General features: G+C 43.5%; 1 protein-coding gene across 4 annotated transcripts in view; it reads left to right on the top strand.

Annotated features, from left to right (window-relative positions):
- The first annotated feature begins 3,465 nt into the window (after positions 1–3,465).
- TUB (TUB bipartite transcription factor) overlaps positions 3,466–23,262 on the top strand; it is a 116,187-nt gene continuing 96,390 nt past the window's right edge. The window contains exons 1-2 of one of the 4 annotated variants that reach the window (XM_072338587.1): positions 3,957–3,984; positions 7,753–7,856. Coding sequence is in view for 3 of the 4 variants with exons in the window: in XM_072338585.1 (XP_072194686.1) it covers positions 3,929–3,984 (56 nt within the window). In the remaining variant the exon portion in view is untranslated. Of the gene's footprint in view, positions 3,985–7,752; positions 7,857–23,262 lie in introns of all 4 variants that reach the window. The other 3 variants (XM_072338585.1, XM_072338580.1, XM_072338581.1) reach the window with 3 other exon arrangements.

Here is a 23,262-nt window from a genome sequence, read left to right as displayed (position 1 = left end):
AAGGATAAGGAATTGAAAATATCTTATGAATTCTGTTTTGGCACATCTTTGTCTTGCAGATTGCTGGTGTGCAAGTTGCACACTGAAGGTGCTTACCTCTCTAGGCCAGTTGTCTCTGAACTTGTTTTCTGCTTGCTATCCTTCTGTAAAATGAAAAGGAAGGTAGGCCTATCTTGTTTGTCTTAACTGACTTCAGACCATCAGATTCTCCATTATGACAGCCAGCTGCACGATGCTATCCACATCTAATTCCACACTTGGTTGGTTTTGTAAGATATCTGGCAAGACATCCATCACTGTCAAGTCCAGAGAGCTGGGCTCTCTCACTGCTGACCTCTTGTTCTGCAGCGAGCCGCTCTGTTGTAACCTTATCACTTCTAATGTCTGCGGAGGGCAAGCAGAGAGCAGTCCACCATTTCCCAGTTTTGCCGTGGCAGGCAGAGAGGGTTCTTGTTACCGCTCTGCTTTGCAGACAGGTCTGCTTTGCTGTCTCATTTGTTTGCTGTCTGCAATAGAGAAATCTGTAAGGGTGTCAGTGGTTGCGTGCAAAAACACAGCCAAAGGAAGTATTAGCAGTTGTTTGCTTCTGAATCACGAAGGCAGGAGGAGCCCTGGAGGGGCAGCACAGGGAATTACACATATAACACAGGGTGGAGGTTTGAAATACCTTCTGGCTGTAAGCTCTGTGCTGGGACCGATGTCGTCATTCCTACTGGAACTGGAGGAGTGTCTGAACTTTCAGCATCTCATGGTGCTCAGCCAGGCGCTGCTGAGTGCTGGGACCATCCCTTGGGTAGAACCTCACCACTGCTGTGTGGTGCTGTGGGCACTTGGCCATCCCTTTTGAAGGTCGGTTGCAGCAGAGGGGTCACTTTGTGGTGTAATGTTTTGGATAACTGAGATACCAGTCCTGAGGAAAGAATGCAGTACAAAAACAAAACCAGCAGATGGAGACTGGAATTGAAATTCTGTGTTTTTTTCCACATATTGCTGAAGGCCTCTATAACAGTCCATCAGCACAGCCTCGAGTTTGCTGTATGCCGTTTCCCACCTTTATATACTGTCAGGATGAGCAGGGGATGAAAAGAGCTAACGAGCCAGTACAGGGCTGCCAGAGCTATTTAGGACTGTATAAATGGATAAAAGCAGCATGCAGTCCTCTGTGGGACACCGACAGGCAGTGTATATACACATCTGCCCATTATTTCTTGGTGGCTGTTGGGAAAGACATGGTGCTTCAATTTCCTTTCTGTAAGATTTAATGATGCTGGCTCCTCTGCGAGGGTGCTTGGGGACTGATGGATGGAGTCGTTCATTGTATTGGATACAAACTAGAAATGTAATGGCTGTAGCAAGGAATCTTTAGAAGCAGTGTTAGCCTTTGAAAGAAAGATTAAATGCAGAAACGTGCTGGGTATGATGGTTTGAGGCTCTTAACACTCTAAATGCTCATTTTTTTAGACAAAATTGTTAAGCCCAATTTGATGAGCTTTTGTTTTGGCATTTGAAAAACTAAACAGCAGCACCCCTCCTTCCTTAATTCCCCAATAGAAAATAGTATACTATTCAGGGCACTGCCATGTGGTGTCTGTGGCGTAGATGTGAGATATCTGGAGCATCCTCTGCCCATCCCAGAGGTGCGTGTTGCCTCCTTACAGCTAGCTAAGGTTACAGTGTATTTTGCAACCCCCCCAAAATGGTGTAGCATTTCTTCTCAGGTGTCTCTCACTCATTTTAAGATGGCAAATGGGTACAGGGGTGTCCCCTTGGCCATCACTGCTGATGTACAGCATCTTGTTTTGCTTGAGGTCAAGCACTGCTAGCTGCAGGAGCAAGAAGTGGTGCATACAAATGACCGAGGCTCTTAATTCCTACATGTGTCAGAGGAGAGCCTGTGTAGCTTTAGGCTCTGTCTACCTTCTGAAGCATCGTCCCATACAGACAGCAGCCCTGAGGGCATGGACAAATCCCTTTGCGTCACCACGAATTAGCAGTGGAGGGAGTCATAATCTTATTGAGGAACTGCTCTGTCTGTGGATGGAAAGCAGTCAGGGCAGTGAAGAGTGGCACAGCCTGGAGCCCTGTGGTGGGGAACTCACCCCCGGCCCTCCACCAGGCACTCCAACCCGAGGGTGGGGTTTACCTCAGCACCTTTCCTGTTGGACAGGCACAGAGGTCTGCCTGTCCTCCTCCAGAGCTCACCTGCTGGCTGTGCTTCACAAAGAGCATTGTCTGCAGCTACAGGGAGAGGCATCTCCTCTAGCAGGTGGTTGGTCACAGGCAGGATGTTTTCCTGGGAAGTTTTCTAGGGCCCAGAAACACGCTTCCACCTCATCTTATTTCAAGAGCACCCAACCTGAAGCTGTTCTCTGCTGGGTTTTTAACTTGTTGTTGTTGAAGACGTTCAGCATCATCCAGTGACTCAGCAGGTAGTTTTCCACTCCTTTGCAGCACAGTGTACACCAGCATGGGATGTCAGGGACAGTCTGCCTCAGCTCTGTTGCCTGTTTAGTGTTTGTGGTAATTTCAGTGTCCCCAGACAGTGTTCTTGCTCACTGTAGTGCTTGCTCAGTGCTGTGTCTGAGAGTGCAGCAGCAGTGAGCCCCTGTGGAAAGCTGATGAAATGAGAGGACCCTCTCTGTTGGCTGTCAAAGAATACTCAGTGAAGGTTTGATATGGAGCATGAAAAAGCTCTTAGACTTGTTCTACTGGCCTGCCAGGAAGGGATTAAGGGCTCAGCCCATCCACCTTCCCAAAATAAGGACTGAAAATGAAAATACTTGTAGTAACTTTTGAGGAGAAAGGGGGTTTAACATGAATACAGTGAACTGAGCGGTGAATGACTAAGTGCGTATCATATGTCTGTGAATGTCTTTCAGCTTGAAACAGGTTCCTTCCATCGTTGGTGCTGTGACCGTTGCTTTCAGCCTGCTGCCCCCCACCCATCCCCAGCAGGCAGCTTGGTTTGAAAGGAAAGCACGCTGGACGGACACCTGAGGGAGTGCTCTCCTTTGTTTCTGGTACTGCAAAACCATTAATAGTGGGATGCAAAATGATGGCATCCTGACCACACGCAATCATAGAATTACCGAATGGCTTGTGTTGGAAGGGACCTCATTTAGTTCCAGCCCCCTGTTGTAAACAAGGTTGCCACCTGCTAGATCAGGCACTAGATGAGGTTGCCCTGGTATTAGTATGGAGTAGTTAAAATGGATGGAAATACTTGTTCTGATTCTGAGAAATCACACACACACACACACACAAATCCCAGGCTGCTGGGGATGAGCATAGGAGCGGTCCACACAGTGCTGCTCGCTGCCCTGTGTTGTGGCTCACACAGTCCCACGGCTGCGGGGCTTCTTCCTGCCGGAGCTGTGGTAAGTGAGAAACGCGGCTCGTGCCCTGCTAATTGATTCTGTGATTCTGTGATTTAATTGCTGTCTGCCTGAAGGATCCTGCTGGAAAGACCCAGGGACGGCGGCGGGCTGGGAGATGGCTGATGTCAGCGCGATGGGCCCGTATCTGTGGCAACCAGAATAAATAAATAAAAAAGAAAGAAAGAAAGAAGAAGCGTGTGCCGGAGCAGGAGACGTACAAGCTGCCGCTCGCAAGCGCAGCTCCAGCCGAATATCTCTTAAGCCGCTTAGCGCCGCCGCTCCAGTTAGTTACCTGAGGCCCTCCTGCCTGCAGGCGGCCGAGAGCATCGTGGGACGGGATCCCTGGGAGCCCCCCGTCCCTACCTGCAACCCTCCTCTGCGCGGCAGTGGTTTGTTCCGTACACGCACAGCCCAACGCGAAGCAGGCGCTGAATTTTGGCCCCACTGCGCAAGGCCGGCGGCACCCGGCCTGCCTCCCTCCAGGCAGCGCGGAGCCCTGCCCGGTGCCCGCGGGAGGCTGGGGATGCCGGGCGTGCCGTAGCCAGCCAGAGATGGATGGAGTCGGAAGCAGCAGGACCATGTCTTACAGCAGGTGGAGTTACAACAGGTATCGTCTATCCCAATTTTTGTTGCTGTTTGGGTATTGCTTTGGCCCTACCGGGGTTATCTCCAGCTCTGCGCGGCTCAGTGTGCTGGTAGGGATGAATTGAGCGGTGCTCAGACTCGCAGAGAGGCGATCTCTGGTAGCTACGGCTCAGAGCTGGCACCTGGGTGCTTCCTGTGAGTCCAAACTCATGTTTGGGAATGGGTTGTGGCTGCGCAGCGGCAGTACCAAGCAGAGCTGCTGGGGAGGCTGTGTGTGGTCCGTGCATGCAGAACTGGGCCAGGTGTAGTGCTGAGACAGGTGACATCTCTGTGCTGTGATGTGTAGCCAGATGTTCCTCCTCTCCTGGGGAACAATCCTTGCACCATCAGGTTTGATTTCAGGTGATTCACAGTGTCGACTGACAGTTCTCTGAGCTGGGTGAAAAGGAACAAACTTGGTACTCTTTTCCTTTTTGCGTGTCTGTGTGTTACATCTGAAATGCAGCCAGATGCATTGTTACCATCTGAATCACTACTGCAAGCCACCAAAATATTCTGAAGAAATTACCTTTGGAAGTGTTTTCTGGGCTTAAACCTGTATTCAGTGCCGCCTACGCTCCCTGGTGTGGGGGTTTATGGCTCATGCATCTATCCAGAGAGTTGCACTTGTTTTCTGTGCATTGCCTCAGCAGAAATATGTATGGATTTCAGCCTCCAGCATGGTTTATTAGCAGCTAGTTTCCAGCTTATAAAAACATTCACAATAAATCCAAGCCACGCAAACTGATGGCTGCATAATATGTATTTCTTTTTCAGCTGCCTGTGCTGGGAGGCTGAGGAATGAGTTGTTGCTTTTCCTGACAGCCTTCCCTTGCTGAAAAAAGCGCTGCAAAGTTGTTCTCGCACATTGACACTGTCCTCCCACACCCTGCTCATGCCCAGGCCCATGACAGGAGGAGGCAGTAACTCTTTCTTATCTGAACCCTGATTGCTGGTGTTTGTGATCGGATTGCTATCACTGCCCCATCTTTGACCTCACTAAAGAGGGACAGAGCTGGGGGGGATCCTTCTGTTGGTAGAAACACCCTTTGGTAGTAGGGAGCATTGGTTGTGATTGAATAACTTCTAGAAACTCTCTTTTCTTAGACTTGCTTCTGTTTTTCTTGATGTTACAACACACTGGTTTCAGGCTGGGAGGATGACGAGCAGATTATCCCTGCAGACCCTCATGGGATGGAAGAGAGGACTGCTACAATGGCAGTGCTGTAACCAGCAGCCACAGTATGTCACATCTGTTCCAGGGGCAGCTGGTTTGTGGCAGGGCATTTCAGGATCCTCCAACAATGACTGGGCCCAAAGCTCAGGCAATGGGTAGCAGTGCATTGCTGTTGTGTAAGAGGCGGGCTCCTGTAAGCATGACACATGGTTGTGGGGTTGGTACTCCCAGACCTCCTGGTGTCCTGGTCAGGCAGGCAGTCTGGGCAATGACCTGCTAGTGCTGAGAACTGCAGTTCTAGTTACAGTCATTAAGCTGAAAAAGATCTCTAAGGCCATCTAGTCCAGCTGCCCACCTACCATCATACTGCCCACTAAACCATGTCCTGAAGCACTACATCTCCACGTTTCTGGAACCCAACCAGGGATGGTGACTCAACCACCTCCTTGGGCAGCCCATTCCAATGCCTGGCCACTCTCAGAGGGGAAATTCATGCAGTTAATTGTACTGGATGAAGAGAGATGCACAAACAATTAGCAGAGACCAGATAAAAAAATTCACCTCAAGTGCTCTTCGCAGTATAGGAAAGTAGCTGGATTTTTATTTTATTTTATTTTATTTTTTTTGCTTTCATTCTTATTATTCCAACCCCTAAAACTATATTAGTGTGAATGTAAAAGAAACAGATACAGCACAAAAATGCTCCTAATCAGTGAGTATGGCATTGAAGTCAGCATCCCCTCATCTCACTCTTGACTTCCTGAAGGCCAACCCTATGTTAGGCACAACATGAGGTCTGTGCCTTCCTCCCATTTCAGTGCTGTGATTATTTCCTCATTACTCTGAACCCCAAGAGCCAAAAGCAGGGACCAGGCAGCAATTTGGGCAAAAACTGTGGATATTTCAAAGTGCTGGAAGCACTCAATACTCCTGGTGGCAAACAGTGAATTCCTGGAGTGAAATAATGCTGCTCTTACACCTCTGCTCTCAGTAGATAGTGTTTCCTGGACAGTTGCTACTCATTTCTATTCTGAATACGTTTCTCCTGTGTGAAAGCTCAGTGGGATGACATGGGCCAACCATTCAGCGTAGGTCCTATACATAGAATATTTTCCGTATAAACTGATGTCTGTTTACAGCACTGTGCTGATACCCTTATTTATCTTACAATTGGCACACTCTGGTGCCTACCTTTGTTGCAAGAGGAGATTTTACCCAAAGGTTTTAATTAAAAAAAAGCAGATCCTTTTCCTCAGTACAAATAAATTATGACCCCAGATACCAGGTGAGGCGGCCTATCATCATACTGCCTGAGTCTGTGTCTGAAACAACATCCGTGCTTTATCTTAACTGAGAACTGATCTGTCTTTGTTTACTGTGCAGACTGCCCAGAGCATTTGTTTCTGAAGGAGCCTATGGTCTCCCCCACTTTTTTTTCCTTCCTTCCATTGTGGTTTCTGAGTCTTGGCTGGAGGATGCTCAGGTAGGAGACTGGAGGAACTGCATCTCGCCTTACATCAAGGGCTCTTCCTTTCCACCTGTCCTCCTTTTATGTCTTGGTTTGAGCTGCAATTTCTTCCCTCCTTTCTTATGTTTCTTCCCAAGATCAACACATTCACAGCCTTTCTCCTCTATCCATTTTGTTTCATTTCCATACTCACTTTCTATTTTTATTCCTGCATCCATAGTAGAGTAACAAATCATCTCATTGTGATTAATGGAGGTTTTCTCCACTAGCAATTGAAAGTACCTTTTAGTAAGCTTACTCCTGAGATGTTTCAACTCTTGATGGCAGCTGAAGACTTATTTCCATTAATCTCTCTTTGCTCTATCCTGGATATCAGCATTGATCATGGCTCCCTTTTGAAGCTGCTATTTCTGTTCTGCCTTTTTTTTACTTTGTGTTGAAAAGCTGTGACTGTGTGTTTAGGTCATGGTGTTGAAGGGTTTCAATCTTAGATCTAATTTTTCAGAGCTTTCAACTCCTCTACCTTGATCTTTTCTGGGACACACTGTCCTCAAGGAGTAAATAGGAGATGTTCTATGAACTCCCATTCAAAAAGGCTTTCTTAAGGAAACTGTAATTCTTCTTTGACATATCATGTCTGAAATCAGGAAGCAGGTATGCTTCTTACCTCCCTAAGCCTGCTGTAGTGAGCATGCTTTGACTACATGGAAGGAGCTCTACTTGCAGCAGAGCCAGCTCAAGCCTCATCCACTGACCTGCTCACAGAATCTGGAGCTACAAGATGCCCTGAACTGCTCTTGTCACTTTGTCTGCCTGCTTTTGGGAGAAGGTAACACATTTCTTAGAAGTTATTAGTATCCCTTTCTGCACAGTTTCCAGTACTGCTGCTCCTGCATCAAAGTCTGACTGTAGCTCCATTTCCAGTCCCCCTGGCTCTTCAGGTCTTCTCAGGACCTAAATACAGCAAGAATTTGTGTACTTGGAGAGGAAGCTCAGTCCTTCCCCACGAATGAAGCAGGACTTGGCACCCAGTGGGTGAATGCTTGATATTTCTTTGTCTTCAACACCACCACCCTTTTCTCCTCTGCCATCTTGTGTCCATACAGATTTTTCTCCTGGACAAGGTACCTTAATGAGTGCAGCCATTGGTCAAAGCACCTGACGGGACAAGAAGTAAAGTTCTACAGAATGAAAGAAGGGAGGAAAATCAGTAAGTCCCAAAATGAAACCAGAATAAGATGTTCACTTAGCTGATTAACTTACTTTTATCAACTGATGTTGTACATTTACTTTGCTGGAAATCTGGGTCATTTTTTAGTTGGCTTTTTTTTCCTCCCCTCTCTTTTCCACAATACAGTGTCATAACATCAATTGCATAGGAGAGCCTAGATCTGGGAAATGTATTTTCATCCACAAGTCAAAACACTGTGAAGGATTTGCAGGTGCGTTCACACGCATCCTTCTTGGGTCAGATACCAGGAAAAAATGTATTCTCAGAAAGAGTGGTAATACATTGGAATGGGCTGCCTGGGAAGATGGTGGAGTCATCACTCCTGGAGGTGCTCAAAAACCTTGCAGATGTGGCACTGAGGGGTATGGGTTAGTGGACATGATGGGGGGTTGGCAAGTTGGCAAAGTGGATGCAGGAGCCTGCACCCTGATGGAGGACAGGCACAGGCTGTGGGTGGCATGGAGGAGTACACAGATGGCTTCTGTTTGCAGAGAAGAAGCTGGAGTTGTTCCTCCTGAACCTTGGCCTGAAAGATGTTATTAATAACCATTTCAACCAATTGTAAGGACAGTCTGATTGGAGGATGTTTGCTCAGGTACACGCTACAGCTGGTTTGCTAAGTAAGCAGAAATGAAAAGGGAATGAGTAGCACTGGAGAGGGTGGGGGCAACAGGAGGTTATCTTTAACTATGATAGAGGAGGAAAGTAGCAGACTCTAAAGAAAAAGGAGGACTTCTAAGCTTTTTCAGGACAAATAATTGGCTGAGGAAAAAAAAAAAGATATCCAAATGTTTCATGCAGCAGAGAAATATATGCATCATCTGGGGAAAGTGGAAAATGCTGAAGGCATGGGGAATAAATGTGTAGTATGTAAAGGAGCGTGATCTTGGGATTTCCAACTGAAAGAGCAGAGTGTTGAACTGGAGCTGTGGGGCATGTGGTGAAGCCAGTTGGTTAGCGAAACAGATCAGTGGGAGAATGTTAAGGAGGGAGAGAAAAATCTCTGGGAGGTGATGGAAGCTGATAGATTCTGGGGGGGGGGAGAAATATTCCATTTTATAGCTGGTAACCTTAAGCTGGTAGCTTTAAAGAAAAAAAACTCGATGGTCATGTATAAAATTTTTGTTCTTTTGTTTTCCTGAAGCTTTTATTTCACTAAAGCCTTCAAAATATCCTTATGCTAGCTGATGAAACATACAGATAAGTGCATAATATATACCTATTCAACAAAGAAGCATGTGAACTTTCAGATCTCTCTATAATTTAGTTATAACATTGGTATAAAGACAGAAATGTATTTTGGTTCCTCTGCTTTGGCAGCCTTGCAGGAACTTTCCAGTTGGAACTGTTTTTAAAAAGCAATGCTATGGAAATGAATGTTTAACTTTCTTTGCAAAGTCATGGGGTAAGTGGTATGATCTCTACATCGGAACAGTAAAGGTCAATGCAGCAAACTGCCTCAGCTTCACGCTGACAGCCTGTTTCCTTCCTGTTTGGAGAGTTCATTAGCAAGCTCTCATTGACAAATTCAGTGATGATTTCTAGTAGATGGAGAGAAAAAATAGAAACAAAATGTATGTATATTTTTACAATGTTTGTAGGCTTCTATAAAACCTCTAAGGTTTCCTTCAATTATATGCTGCATTCAAGATTTTTCTTGAGCCATGAAGATGACTCCAGCATTTCCTCAGGGTAATAAGGGCAATAGGAAATCATAAATAAATCATGAGTGCTATGTGAAGTGCCATAAGAGGCACCGCTTTGGTATCATTTGGTAGATCTTATTCCTTCTCCTTCACTCTTTTTGTGTGTTCTGCAAAAGTGCTTTCGGTTACCACAACTAAGATATAAGGCAAGAAAAAAACCAGTCCTATAGAAGAAATCATTATAACCTTTCCTAAGAAGTGGAGAATGTGGCTGGGAAAGGGAAAAGCTGTGATGTGTGCTGTATTAGGAGTTACATTGATGGTAGCTCAAAATTATGGATTTTTGAACACTGAAGCAGAGAGGAAATAAATAGGTCCATACACAACTTGGTGAATGTGTTACAGGGTCAGTGAGACACAGAACATAAGGCCAATGAGCATCTTCACACAGCTTTATCTGATGCACTGTAGATGAGAAAAGAATTCTGCAGTCTAAATTACAAGGAAAGGAATAAGAGGTAGACCATGCTTTAGTCTCAGAAAGTGAATTGGGACTCTTGAGTGTGGCTAAATCAGTTCATAAACAGAGGCTGGGCTTGGAACCCCTGTACCCGAATAAAAAGTTAGAAATGAGTCAGGAGATATTTTATCCCAAGAACAAGGAAACAGCACTGAAGCCATTGATTAAAACAGAGACCACCAACGGTGGCCAAGATGGAAGGGTCCCACAGGTGGCTACCAAATGGTGCCATACACAGCAGCCAGGATGGCAGACATCCAGGAGCAGTATGGCAGGTTAGCTCAAGGAACCGTGAGGTCTGTTTTCCTCCAGTTAGCCCATTGATGCTCTTATGTTTTGGTTATGTTACTCTGACCAACTGCTACAATATATCAAACATCCAATGGTTTGCTATCAGTTCCAATTCATGCACCAGTTATGGGTTCCTAGAGAGACAGTGTGTGGCAAGAGTCTTTCAGTCATACTTAGATATGGTTACTCCAGCAAAAGTGCTCTTCTGATTAGAATTCCTGTTCGTTTTGAAATCTGGTGGTTGCTTTGTGTTTTGCTGTCTCTGAATGTGAACAGCTGTTTTGCAGGATGGAGAAGTTCCTGATAGCCCTTCGTGGAACTGATAGCATTGATATTAATGTTTAACTATTGTTATTACCTTTGTTTGTTTTGAATGCCTACTTAGACTCACTCCTGTCTTCACAGAGTTTATGGACAATCCTTCAAAATATATTTATTGAATTTATATTTTGTCCAAATGAAAATTCTGTCCAAAAGTCATATTGAAACATTTTCTGTGGAGACTCTTGGAGTATTGAAGCCAAATTCTGCAGTGTTTCATGGGGCTTTTTATGCACAATCATGCAGGTTGTTTGATAGAGCTGTCACCTAGAATTCCACCAGAACATAGGGAACTTGTGTGGCCACTGTTGGTCTTCTGTGTCAGGGATGGAAGTCAAGGTGCTTCCTGGATAGCTGGGGCTGCTCTGCTTCTCTGACAGTCTATGCAGAGAAGCTCCAGCTCCTAGTAGTAAATCTCTGTTTCTACTTTATTCCTCTCTTGATTTTCAAGTAATTAGTGTTTTATTGTTTGTTTTTCTTTTTCCATGTGAGGTATAATTGAAGAAAAACTGTAAGAGACTTCCCAGGTTAAATTTGCTGCTTTAAGATAACTTAATGAAACTTGGATTTCATAAGGGGATCAAACAGTTCTGATCTGATTTTCAGAATTTAGCTATCTGTATCATTAAACAGTGCATTCAGACCTGAACTAATTTTCTGAAAGGAACAAATAAACTTAAAGGAGGAAATAAGAAGAATAACCGGTAGGCAAATCGGCAGCTATTGATTATTAAGCAGCTGTTCAGTCTCACTACTGAACTTGGTTTTTATGTATGCGCAAAGCACTGTTAGCTACCAAGTATGACGTGTGTGGTCAGTGGATTTAGATGGTTTTAATTAGCTCTAAATCAATCTCAGAAGAGCAAATAGCTTGCTCAATGAAGATTTCTGAAGGTAAAGTCTTCTAAATAATAAAGAGTTTACAGTCTTGTCTTGCTAGAGGTGAGTGAGTAATAGGTAAATACTGAGATGGAGTTGAGCATTAGTGGGACTGGATCTGGACCCCAACATATGGTGTGAAAAAAGGCTTGTAAGATATTCAGGGTGACTGCTTGCATGGCATGCTTGAAATGGCCCTGGATTTTAATCCAGACTACAGCAGATATATGATTTGTACTGAAAAGTGTGTTTTTGCCCTGGCCTTGAGGGAAGGCTGTGGTTTGCTCCCCAGTTGTATTCTTCAGCAGATATAGACATACTATCACCTCTTTCCAATTACCACATATCTGCCCTCTGAACCCTGAACTTTCTCTCCTTTCATCCTGAGTGCATGTCACGTAAGCTACATTTTCTCTCTTGCATGTCTTATTTTTCTTCTCTCCTACCTAGCAACCTCTTAAATGTATTAATTAATGGGGATTTTGAAATTCAATTTGGGCCACTGACATGGAAAGTGCAGGAGCCCGTCTGGGCTATGAACCCCAGCTGAGGCCAAAGCCTAAGTCCCTCCTTACAACCCTTCTGTTCTGCTACTAATCACTATAAGAGGATTACCTTGAAGCAAGGGATGTTGGACACTACAGTCAAAGATGTTCATATCAGTCGCTGGGCTATTTTCATTCATGTGTTTGCAAATATTAAAATGATTTTAAAAAGCACACCAGGTGAACTACGTCAAATCAATGTAGTCTTGCTTAGAATATATCTACCAAGAAAAGAAACTGTGGACCAAAAAACAAGACCTGGCCTTAAACTGGAGCTGAATTGATGTTCCAGAGTTGCTAAAAGCCAGAGATTTTGCTCCCATTGTCCTCTTGTGTTTGGAAGAGTATTTTATTGTACAGACATTATGTGCTTCCTCATATGAAAAATAAGCAACCATATTATACTGCACCTTTTGTTGCTGTCTGAATTGTACTATCTATGAAGATGCATTGCTTTCATGGTCTCTTGGTGCAAGGAACAACAGCTAAATTTCTGTTCATGATTTCTGGAGCTCCAAGAGCAGAGCTTCAACCTGATGACAGGAATTATTAAATAAATCATCTCAAATATGGTATCATTAAATGCAAATACTCTGCCTCTTGCTTGGAAAGCAAGGTGAGAATGCAGAGATATTCTCCCAGCATGTATCATCTCCCTGGGTATCAGCTATGGGCTGCCTGTAGGGCAAAGTGAAACACCAGCAGTGCTGTGCTGCAGTGGAAATTTGTCTAGCAAGGATCTTCCTAGACAGGCTGGGGCTGGAATTGTCCAGACTGAACATGATTGTCCCTCTGCATGCAATTGAAGCTTAGATGTGGTGACCAAACTGTTTTGTTCAGTATAGCATCCTTACCAATGTGTCATCTGTACACTGCATCTGTTCACTGAAAAGTTTATATATTTATATGGACTAAACTGTTGTTTTTAAATGCAGTTAGGGTAAAGTGTCTGCAAAACCAGAAGCATTTGTTCTTCTTATCCGCTGCAGCAATGCTTTTTTGTTGTGCTGATTGTGCTGTAGTTATGCTAACACAATGCCAATAAGATGCTGAATTAAAAGCCAAACGTAAGAATGTTGTATGTGTGGGGCATTAGAGGAAGCCATGCATTTATCTTTAACTCATCTTGAGCCTCCTGTGTTGACAACTGTCTTTCTGGTAAAAATGCCTCTTTCATTTAGCTTGTGGCCTGTTACCCTGTGGGACTGTCCATGTGATTGGAAATATGAGCCTGAGTCCCTCTTCTGTGAATCTTATGCATCTTGCAAAGGACAGCATTGCAGAGACGATTACTTTGTGCCTTCTTAGATGGTTGTTTTGTCCAGACTTTGTCCCAAAGAACAGCTGCTTTTGTTATTTCATTTTGTTATTTCATGTGTTGAACAGCACAGGAGAGCCTCCAGTAGGGGTATGATGCTCCAGCAGAGACATTTGCAGGTCTCTGACTTCCTTACCACATGACTGTGTGGCCCTGGGCAGCCTGATCTGGCGGCTGGCAACCCTGCACATAGTCTAAGTTATTTGATTTTATTAAGTTCGAGATAATTGAAAAATCCATCCCTATACAATGAAATATTCAAGTAAGTACCAAAATTTCACTGTCTGTGACACAGTGAGGCCATACTTAAATGCTTGTTCAGCTCAGTGAAGATTCACCTTTGCTTGAACTTCGTGCACAACTTTGTGCTTTGCCATTCAGCTCTGCTGGAAAAGGTGAGAGAAGAGCAAAGGTTCCAGGGGGACATCTCACCACAGCTTTACTGATTCATTTAAATTCAGGCTGACATTTAATTGCAGCTTCCAACTTCCCACCTTGGCCCCAGATGTGCTTATGAGTGCTGGAGGCTCCAACTCATGGAAACTTCTGGCTGGCACCTGAGGCCATCCCTAATTGTATCTGTAATATCTTTCATAAATTAGAGAATGATGACAAGCTTTAAGCTTTTCCCCCTTACTGAGAAGGGGACGGAAATAAGAACAAAAAAAGGAGAGTACTAAAAAAACCCCACATGAATAGAAATGAATATGATGACTATACAATTGTATAACTTTCTATGTGGCTTCCCTTGAACGTAAATCAGGTTATATCACATCTAATAGGTTTCCACAATTTGGATTTGGAATTGTCAAAAGCCACAGTGGTGGTTGGCTTTATATACAGTACATTCATTATCTCTCTTACTTGCAGGACTCACGGTAAAGCGTTACTGCTCTGGGGAAGATGGTGAGGAACAGAAATAGCAATTGAACTGCAGTGATCAGTTTCTGTTATCTAGACACTCTTTGAGCTGTTGTGTCCTGAATTCATGCTCCAACCCATGGATTCAGAAAGAGAAATACTCTTGTAATGTAAAACAGAACATTTCTGAAGAGACAAGAAGTGTTATTCTATTTTAGGGACTTCTGTTGATGATGTTGCTCTCTATCTTGGTCTTGCAGTACAGACTGAAGAGCCTGTGGTGTGCTGCTGACAGGCCTTGGGCTCTGATCACACCCTCTGCTAAGTTTATATATGTTTGTGTGTTTATTCTGGGGGGTATTTTAACCACTGTTAACTGTAGGGACTAGACTTTATGCCTTGTCTCTTCACTGCAGCTATGCTCCCCTGCTTTCAGAACAATTCAAACTGTGGGTGCAGGTACCTGCATGGGGAACTTGTCCTGCCTGAGCACCTCAGTGCAGTTCATCACCCTCCAGTGGGGGAGGATGGAAGTTGAGAGCAGGCTGAACTCCTTTGGGGTGAGGGAGATGCCTGCTGGTGGTCATGTGTGTGCAGCCTGCATCTTGCCCTGTTTGCCCAACCTCCCCCTTTGGAGGAATACAAGGGTGAATCAAAGAAGCAACAGGGAAATTATGGCTGTGTTGCCTGAAGTTGATTCAATGAGAGTTTGGTTTCCAGTTGACTGGTGTTTTGCATCGGAATTGGTGTTAACTGCCAAAAAGAATCCACTTACGGCTCTGTAGCTTCTTGCTACAAAGCAGGCAGAAGGGATGCTATGGCAAACACAGCAAACAAGTAAAGCCTGGGAGATGCTTGTCCCGGGAGAGGATTTGTCAGCACGCATGAGAGTAAATAAAAACAAGAGGGCCTCTGTAAGTTGAAATCAAGCCAGTCTACAGAGCACTAATGGTGTTTGCTGCTAATTGCTCTTAGGAGTGTGCCTGTTCGGGAAATCCCAAGAAGCATCTCATGTGCTGCCAGCAGAGAAGGACTGGGGGAGGATGTGGTGACTAAGGAGAACAGCAGAGCTCTGTGGAGAGGTGACCAGCCCTGTGCAGGGCTGGGGAGAAACAGGCAGTGATGGCTGAGCAGGCAGTGGAGTCTGGGCTATTCCTAGCCTCTCTGCTTCACTGACTTGTTGAAATGCTGCTGAGAGGAAGGAGCTTGGATTCTCCTCTTCTGATACTGAGAGCAGATGCTTGAGTGAAGTTAGGGACATCTTACTTGCCCAGGCATGGAAGGAATGTTTCTCATTAGACATCAGAAGATGAGAAATCTCTAGAATTGGATGTTTCCAAGGAAGTTCACTCTGTGACACTCCCTGTGAAGTGTCAGTGTGTTCTGTGCTATCTCTATTATCCTGTGTGTCCTGTAGCTGTGAATTATACACCTCCAACGAGATTCTTCTGATGTCCTTTGGGTATCCTAGAAAGCTTTTAGGGCTACTGGATGAGTATTTTTGTTCAAAATCATATTCTCATCCTTCAGTCTGGAAAGGTTTTAGTGCAGGAAATGCACTTAAGAAATACATGAAGATTGGGAAGATGTTTTGTTTTCTTCCAGCGCCTTCAGTCCCCATCATTTTTATTCCTCTTCTGTGCCGCTTCATAGTCTTGCCCTTTCTTTTTGTTTTTTTGTTTGTTTGTTTGTTTTTTTTTTTTACTGTTGTTTAAATTTTGGTGATGGACAGTCAGGAAAAACAGGCATTGTTATTTTGTGTCTCAGCAGTGGAGAAGGCTGGGGACAGAGAAGGTAGACATCCACAGCTGTGTGCTTGGTTTAGCTCCTGGCTGAGCTGTCACGTGGAGGAGTCAATTGCCTTCTGAATCAAATCTGTGCTGTCTCACTGGTGTATTAGCTGACAGTTGGCCAGAGCAATATGGGCTTTTTTGTTGAGTTATTAATCATATTTTGAAGCAGCGTTTCCTTGTGGTGGTTGTGGAGCAAGCACAGCTTGGCAGTGCTGAACACTTTGCTGTGCAACAATGGAGCTGCATCCAGGCAGCACCATAGTTGGGAATATTTCCATCATAACGGGTGCAAGAGTGTGGTTGACTGTGTTGATAGGGCTCAAAAAAAAACCTGTTTGTGCTCGCTGTCTCCTCTTAGTGGGGTATGTGGGGGGCTGAGGGGAGTCAATTGTCCAGGCATACCTCATTTTTTAAGTTTAAACTGAAATATTATGACTTCTTAATGGCAACTAACTGACAGCATGGTGCTGATGGTGTGTGCCTTAGGTTGCACAAGCTCTCTAAGCAGGGCAGCCTTTGGTGGAAGGGTCTCTTAGCTCTTGGGATTGTGCTGGTCACATTGCTTGCTCCCTTCTTGTGCTGTATGTGCTGTTAGACATGGGAAACTTGTTTTCAGGCACTCTTTTGCAGAAAGTGGTGGACTATGCATAGCAGGACTCTTTCTTTGCTAAAGTAGTCTTTGGATCATTTCTCTGCTCCAAGTGTATGTGGTCTCTGTCAGTACAGGAAAGCTTACTCTCAAAATGAAGAAGTATCAGCTGGAAGGTCTGCAGAAGATGAGCTGCTGTCTTTTAATACATTTTAACCTTTTAGCCTTTTAACCACAACATCCAAAGTAGAGTGTGAGCAAGACAAGGCAATGACAATAGGCTGCCATGCAAAGCAAGCAGTGTAGATGCCATTCATGCCATTTATTCTCATTGTGAAAACATTTATCATCAAAGGGGAGTGGGAATGGGGACTTCAATCCCAAACAGGAAATTAGTGCATTTGACTTAGGTAGCCCCTCTGCCTCAAACTCCACACACGTTTTGTTCTGCTCTACTTGCCATTATGTTTCGTGTTCGGTTGCCTTGATGGGTGTTACAAGGCATCATTCCTTCATGCTTTTGATGGCAACAGTTTTAAAGCTCTATTTCGTTGAATAACTGTACCTTATTTGTACTTGCTGACTGAAGACAGTCATCATGAAACATTGCATTTGTCTGGAAAATGGATCTCATCTCCTGGAGCCTGAACTTTGAGAAATGCAGTCTGTGTCTTTGGCAGCTTAGATGGCTAGAAGAGCCAGCCCAATGCTCAGTGTGTGTCACAGCTGTCACTGACACCACTCAGCACTTCCCCATTAGCAATAGACCTGTGAAAACTGGGCAGTCCTATCACTTGCCAGGGATCACAAAGCTGTGGTGAAGCCAATCCTGGGCAGTTTTCCTATACACTCTGCCCGTTTTGGGGCTATTCTATGTGCAAGCCCCAGAGCTGCTGTCATTGGCAAGACTAAGTGTTACTCCAAAGTGCTAAGTCATACAGCACTGAGTGCCTGTGGCAAAAAATAGCTTTATGCAGATTGCAGTTACTGAAGGGAAGCTGAATTCCCTGAGGCTCTTGTAGGAGGGGAATAAAAAGTCTTTTTGTCCAACTACGTCATATTTATGCAGTCATGCCAAAGCATGGTGGTGTACTGCTTCTGCTTTTTGGCGGACTCTGGATTAATTGCTGCTCTTTTGAGGATAAGATATGTGAAAGATGCAGCGATCGATGACATAGCAGGCCTTCCCCTACTCCCTAGAGGCTGAGCCTTTATGAGCAAAAAGGAGAAGGCTGCTAGCGTGGTGGTGAGGTTTCTTCATGCGACCTGCCATACCCAGAAACGTTCTTCTCTTCAAAAATATTCTAAAAGGAAGCATGGTGGAAGAAATATTGAAAGAAGAGCAAATTCTTCATGAAGCAACAGAGTGAGCTTCTTCCCACATTGAGTCAGCGATGTCTCCCAAATAGCAGTGGGATGCAAGCAAAGGATGCTGCATACAAACCACTGAAAGGTCTCTATGTTACATAAACATATTATGTTGAGAAACAATTGCTTTCCTGGCCAAACATTTCAAAATCTTTTTCTTTCCTTATGTAGAATAAATACTCATCTCATCTGGGATGGACAAAGGCAAACTATCTGTCTTTGGCTTAGCAAATTAATCTTCCAGCAGAAGCTTTTACCTTTTAACTTGCAGTTTTTGGGGGCATCTCTCCATGCCTGGCAGCTGTTCTACTCCTCAGCAGTGCTGTTCAGTGCATCCCAGGCATGGCCAGAGGCGGTTGTCCTGACAATTCACTGCTGATGAATCAGACTTGTTGCCTAGGCAACTGCCTTCAGCTCTAACTGGAAAATGATGAGTTAAGGCCACGTCTTAAAACTCCAAGACCTCCAAGGGTGCTCTTATCACACTGGAGGCTCTTCTAAGCCTTAATCTTTACAGGCATGTGTTGGGAAGATGCAGGCAGGGGATAGGCAGGGAGAATGCAGCATAACTGAGAAACAACAGGTGATGAGTATGGCAAACTCTGAAGTGAAAAATTCTGTGCTGGGCAGTGCAACCAATATAAATTCAGGCAGTACTTGGTTACTTGATGGAGAGAAGAATGCTGAGGAACAGCCAGGCCTGATTGATGACTGCCTGCTATTCTACTACTCTACTACTCTAGTGGTCTGTCACCATGTTTCTTAGTATGAAACTTCCCGTGATGCAGTCTGTGTCTATTGCCTCTTGCTGCAGCAGCTTCTCCTGCCCTTTAGCTATTTTAAACAGTGATGAGGTCCCTTCTGAGTCTTCTCTTCTTCTAGTGGAAGAGTTCCAGATGCACCTCTTGAATCTATGGCCATGGTGATACTGGGTACTTTTGGAGTCTCTATTGGGAAGCTAGGGATAGCAGTATAAAATGGAGGTGCTAGGGCAGAGAAGTTGATTGAAGCCAGAGCAGAAGGAACTCCAAATTTAACTTTTAGAAAGACTTCTTAAGTCCTATCTGTCAGCAAGGGGTCTCCTGGGCCAAAAAAAAAATGGATGACTAATGAGAGATATTACACAAAGCCAATATTGTGTGATTAATTCAACAGAAAATGTTTTGTGTGTTGGGAAGAACAATTTGATGCACAGGGCTGCGAATAAAGGAACAGTTACTTTTTAAGAAGCTGAGCAGGCTACTGAGTGGAAATCATAAGCTTTCACTATGATCTGTCTCAATAAGCACACAGGATCTGTCTGCATCTATGTCTGTCCTCAACATTTGTGTTGAAAATCTGGGTGGCAGACAGACGTTGTGTAGCGTAAGCCTGAAAAGAGTCATAACAATTTAGAAATTGCCGGTTTGGGGCATCGTAAGGTAATTAGAAGGTTTTGGGGTTTGTTTTCCAATAGAACTGAGACTCTTGCTGCTGTCTAGATTTCCTTGAAAGTCTGGGATCTGCACATATGAGTGCTGCAGATATTAAAGTAACTCCAAGATGAATTTGTCTGAAGTTTCCTCCTCTACAAATCTGACTTTTACAAACTGGTGTATATAATACAAAACCCATCCGCTGCTAACCGCAGCAGTAAATTGCATGCTGCAGTGCAGACAGATGAAGTACTTTTTGTATAAACATACAGAAATGGTCACAGGAGGCCTCTGAAGGAGGAGAGCTTTTTCTTACAGTGCTTTTGCTAGAGCCATCAACAGCCTTGACATGTCTCGTTTCCTGCTGAAATTGAAAGGTTTCCTGGGAATAGATTAATTACTGCTAATAGTCTTGACAGAACACTGTCAAAATGACTTGTTTTGATTTATGTAGAATTCAGAATGCAAGTCAAAATGACTTGCTGGTTCTTGAAACGAGATTCTTTGGAGTCCTAAGTTAAGTGCTTCCAATTCTTTAAAATGGGTTCTTAGATGAACTGGAATTTCTGATGTGGAAAATTGTTCCCAATCAGTTTCAGCTCATAGTTTCCTTTCCTCTTCACATTATATGTTGACTTTATTTATCCAAGTCAAATATAAAAGAAAAATGTTATTCTTAAAATGATCTTTGGTGATTGTTAGTATTGATTGTTAATATTTATCTTTATGCTTTTGTAAAATACCTATATGAATTCACAGTGGGCCATATAGCTCTAGATTTCAAGCCTTACATATACTAGATATTTGAATTGGTGTTGAGGATTGATGAAATATTGTATTTTTATCACATGTTGGGAACAAAAAGCATCGCCCTTTTCTTGATCATGTCTACTGAAACACTCTGAGGCCCCACCTAAGAATATGTTATGTTTGATATGCTGAGGAAGGCTTTTATTCCTCTTACAAGATCCATGAAATCCTAACCCTGTCCTTTTTCTTTAGAAAAAATATGTGGTGACAGTCATTCTAAAATGCACTGTTGACTACTTCATCAGGAAAATGCAGCCAGCTGTGGCACAAATCCCAGCACGGCCATAGCTCCATGTTGTATTGTAAGAAGGTATGTGGGATATGAAAGCAAAATAAATGAGGGATCCTTTCTTGCACAGCATTACTGTTTCTTTCTATCCTGGAAGCGTAACATGGAGGCATGTTGGCTCAGTGGTCTGTGAGCTCGGATCACCTCGTGTGAAACAAAGATCGCTTTAGAGGAAGGGCTGTGAGGTGCCTTTAAGCATAAGAGATCAGAATCTCTTATGCTTAAAATTTAGAATTACTTGACATTTTGCAACAGCGTGTGTGTGCTCCGCTGATAGGACAAATATCAGATTTTTAAAAAGACAAAGTGGAAAGCAAATGCTTTGTCTCCTTGAATTGAGCCAAAGGAAGAGCACCCTTTGCTCCCCTGAGGCATTTTGTGATGATCTGCCTAAGACTTCTGAGCAAAATCTACAGAAGCACCTGGTTGTTAATTTATTTAATTTTTTGTAAATCTCCATGAGAAATAAGAATTATTTATGTCAACATTTCAGTTTAACTAAAAACAAGATTTATTCAGCAGCTTACCAACTACCAACCTTACCAGCCTTTTTAGACTTGTTATATGTGGGATTTTTACATCTGTCTAAATATTCCAGTTTCTGTCTGTGGTCTGACTGAGAAGCTCACACAGTGTGTGGAATCATCTTGTAAGGGCAGCTGAAGAAGTCAAGCTCCTGCCTGTACAAATGTATTTTAAAATATCAGTGTGGCCCACAGAGGAGAACTGGGAGAATGACAAAGCAGGTTTTTTACCAACATTTTGCCTAATATTTAGCATGTAAGAGAGTGTGTCCAAACTCGCTTTCCTGCTGGCATGGAATGCAAGAGGGAGCTCTTTTGGACCACCTTTACAAATATCCTGAAACCACACTCTGTGCTGAGAATTACTAATGCTAGAGAAGAAAATGTGGTGCCAATTGTCTGTTGGAAGACTTGAGATGCCATATTGAAATACTATACTGAAATATCCATATTTTGAATCTCTTTATGTCTTCAAGTCCCCCCACAGTTCTCTAGCTTGAAGTAGAAAAAGTCATTTATTCTTGTAGTTGAAATAAGCAATACTTGTCCGAAAGCCCATTGAACTTCAGGTGAGGGGAAGGAAGGAAGAGCTTCTCTGGGGCCAGGACTCTTCTTGTTAGCACTGAGCCCATACCCTGGCACTTGAAAGGGCTGTACACATTATTTTATTTGGAACTCCTCTGTTAAAGCAACATACTTTCCAGTCTTCAGCTCAAGAAATTGAAGAGGGATTTCATTTCTCATCTGTTTCTTTTGGCAGTTTAAGACATTAATATCTGTAATATCTGTATATAGGCACTTGTTTTCAAATAATTGAAAACAAATGATTAACTATTTCATCTCTTGTGTGTTAAAAAAAAATAAAACTCAGGAATGAGGAGTTTTTCTATTTCCTCCCATTTTTAGTGTCTTAAGCCTCAAATTCATTTCCGGTGCAAGAATTGGGAGACATCAAATGAAGCTGATGGGACAACATGGTCAAAAATAAGCATAAGGAAGTAAGTTTTTGCACAGCAGGCAACAGATGTGTAGCTCCTTGCCAAGGAAAGCTGTGGATGCCAAAGGTTTTTATACAGATTCGAGAACACTTTTGACTCAGGTAATGCCCTGAACTGAGAATCCTTGAAGGCTGGAAGAAGTGGGATACTTTTTTTAAAGGATTGTGACATTTTTCTCTGACTTTCAGCACATGACTTCCAAGGCACACAGGATACTGAGCCAGGTGGGCCCTTGGTCTGGGGCTGCTCAACTGCTGTGCTGTTCTCACTGTAATTCACACTTTGCACTTTTCATGTTTCCATGGCTTTTGTGGAAACAGAGAAACACCCCAGAGGTTGGTGCTTCTCAGCATTTGCTGATGTAATCCCTTTGAGATGAAAGGAGCTGTATGAGTAAACATAAAGTCATGTTCTAACCAAGTACATGAGGCAGTGAAATGGCTTCGAGACCAATAAATGTGAGTGGTATTCACACAGCAGTTTTCCTGCAGCAATCCAGGCTTCAAGAAAAGAAGCACTATTTCCCATAAAATTACAACTGAAATTATTGTTGAAACTGTTGAGAATTCTACCTGGGAATATGTGTGTAAATGATAATACATAAATAAGTTGGTTCTTCAGACATGAAGAGCCACTAAATGTGTTGGAGAAGAAACATGAAAGCTATGGACAGTGAAAGATTCTGCAGTGCCAGGTAAAGCATCTCTGTTCTAGCTCCTTGTTTTTTGCTGATGTTTGTTTGTACTTTGGAACCCTCCCTTGTGCTCAAATCCCAGTGTCAGCCTTGTTTTTTTATTGATATTTAATTATGAAGTATGTTTGCTTACCAGAGAATGTTGTGGAGTGTCTTTCCTTGGAGATCTTCAAAAGCCATATGGACATGGTCCTGGGCAACCTGCTCTGGGTCTCCCTGCGTGAACAGAAGGTTGAAGCAGATGGCCTCCAGAGAGGTCCCTTCCAACCTCAACAATTATGTGATTCTGTGAACTAGCAAACTTTCTGTAGGAGCTGCTTTTCCACTAAGGTGTTTATAGGCGATACTGTCCTTAACACTGGAAGTTACATTGAGTGTAACAGAAAAAAAAAAAAAAAAAAAAAAAAAAGAGAGGAATGCATAATAGTGTGGGTAGTTTTGTTGAGGGGAAAGATGTTTGCTTTTTCAGATTGATCTCTTTATGTATGACTCTTAGAGAAGGATCAAATCCTGCTCTCTTCAAA

The sequence above is a fragment of the Excalfactoria chinensis genome, chromosome 5, assembly GCF_039878825.1.
Source record: "Excalfactoria chinensis isolate bCotChi1 chromosome 5, bCotChi1.hap2, whole genome shotgun sequence".
NCBI classification, from domain to species: domain Eukaryota; kingdom Metazoa; phylum Chordata; class Aves; order Galliformes; family Phasianidae; genus Excalfactoria; species Excalfactoria chinensis.
This window is presented reverse-complemented; position numbering and strand designations above follow the sequence as displayed.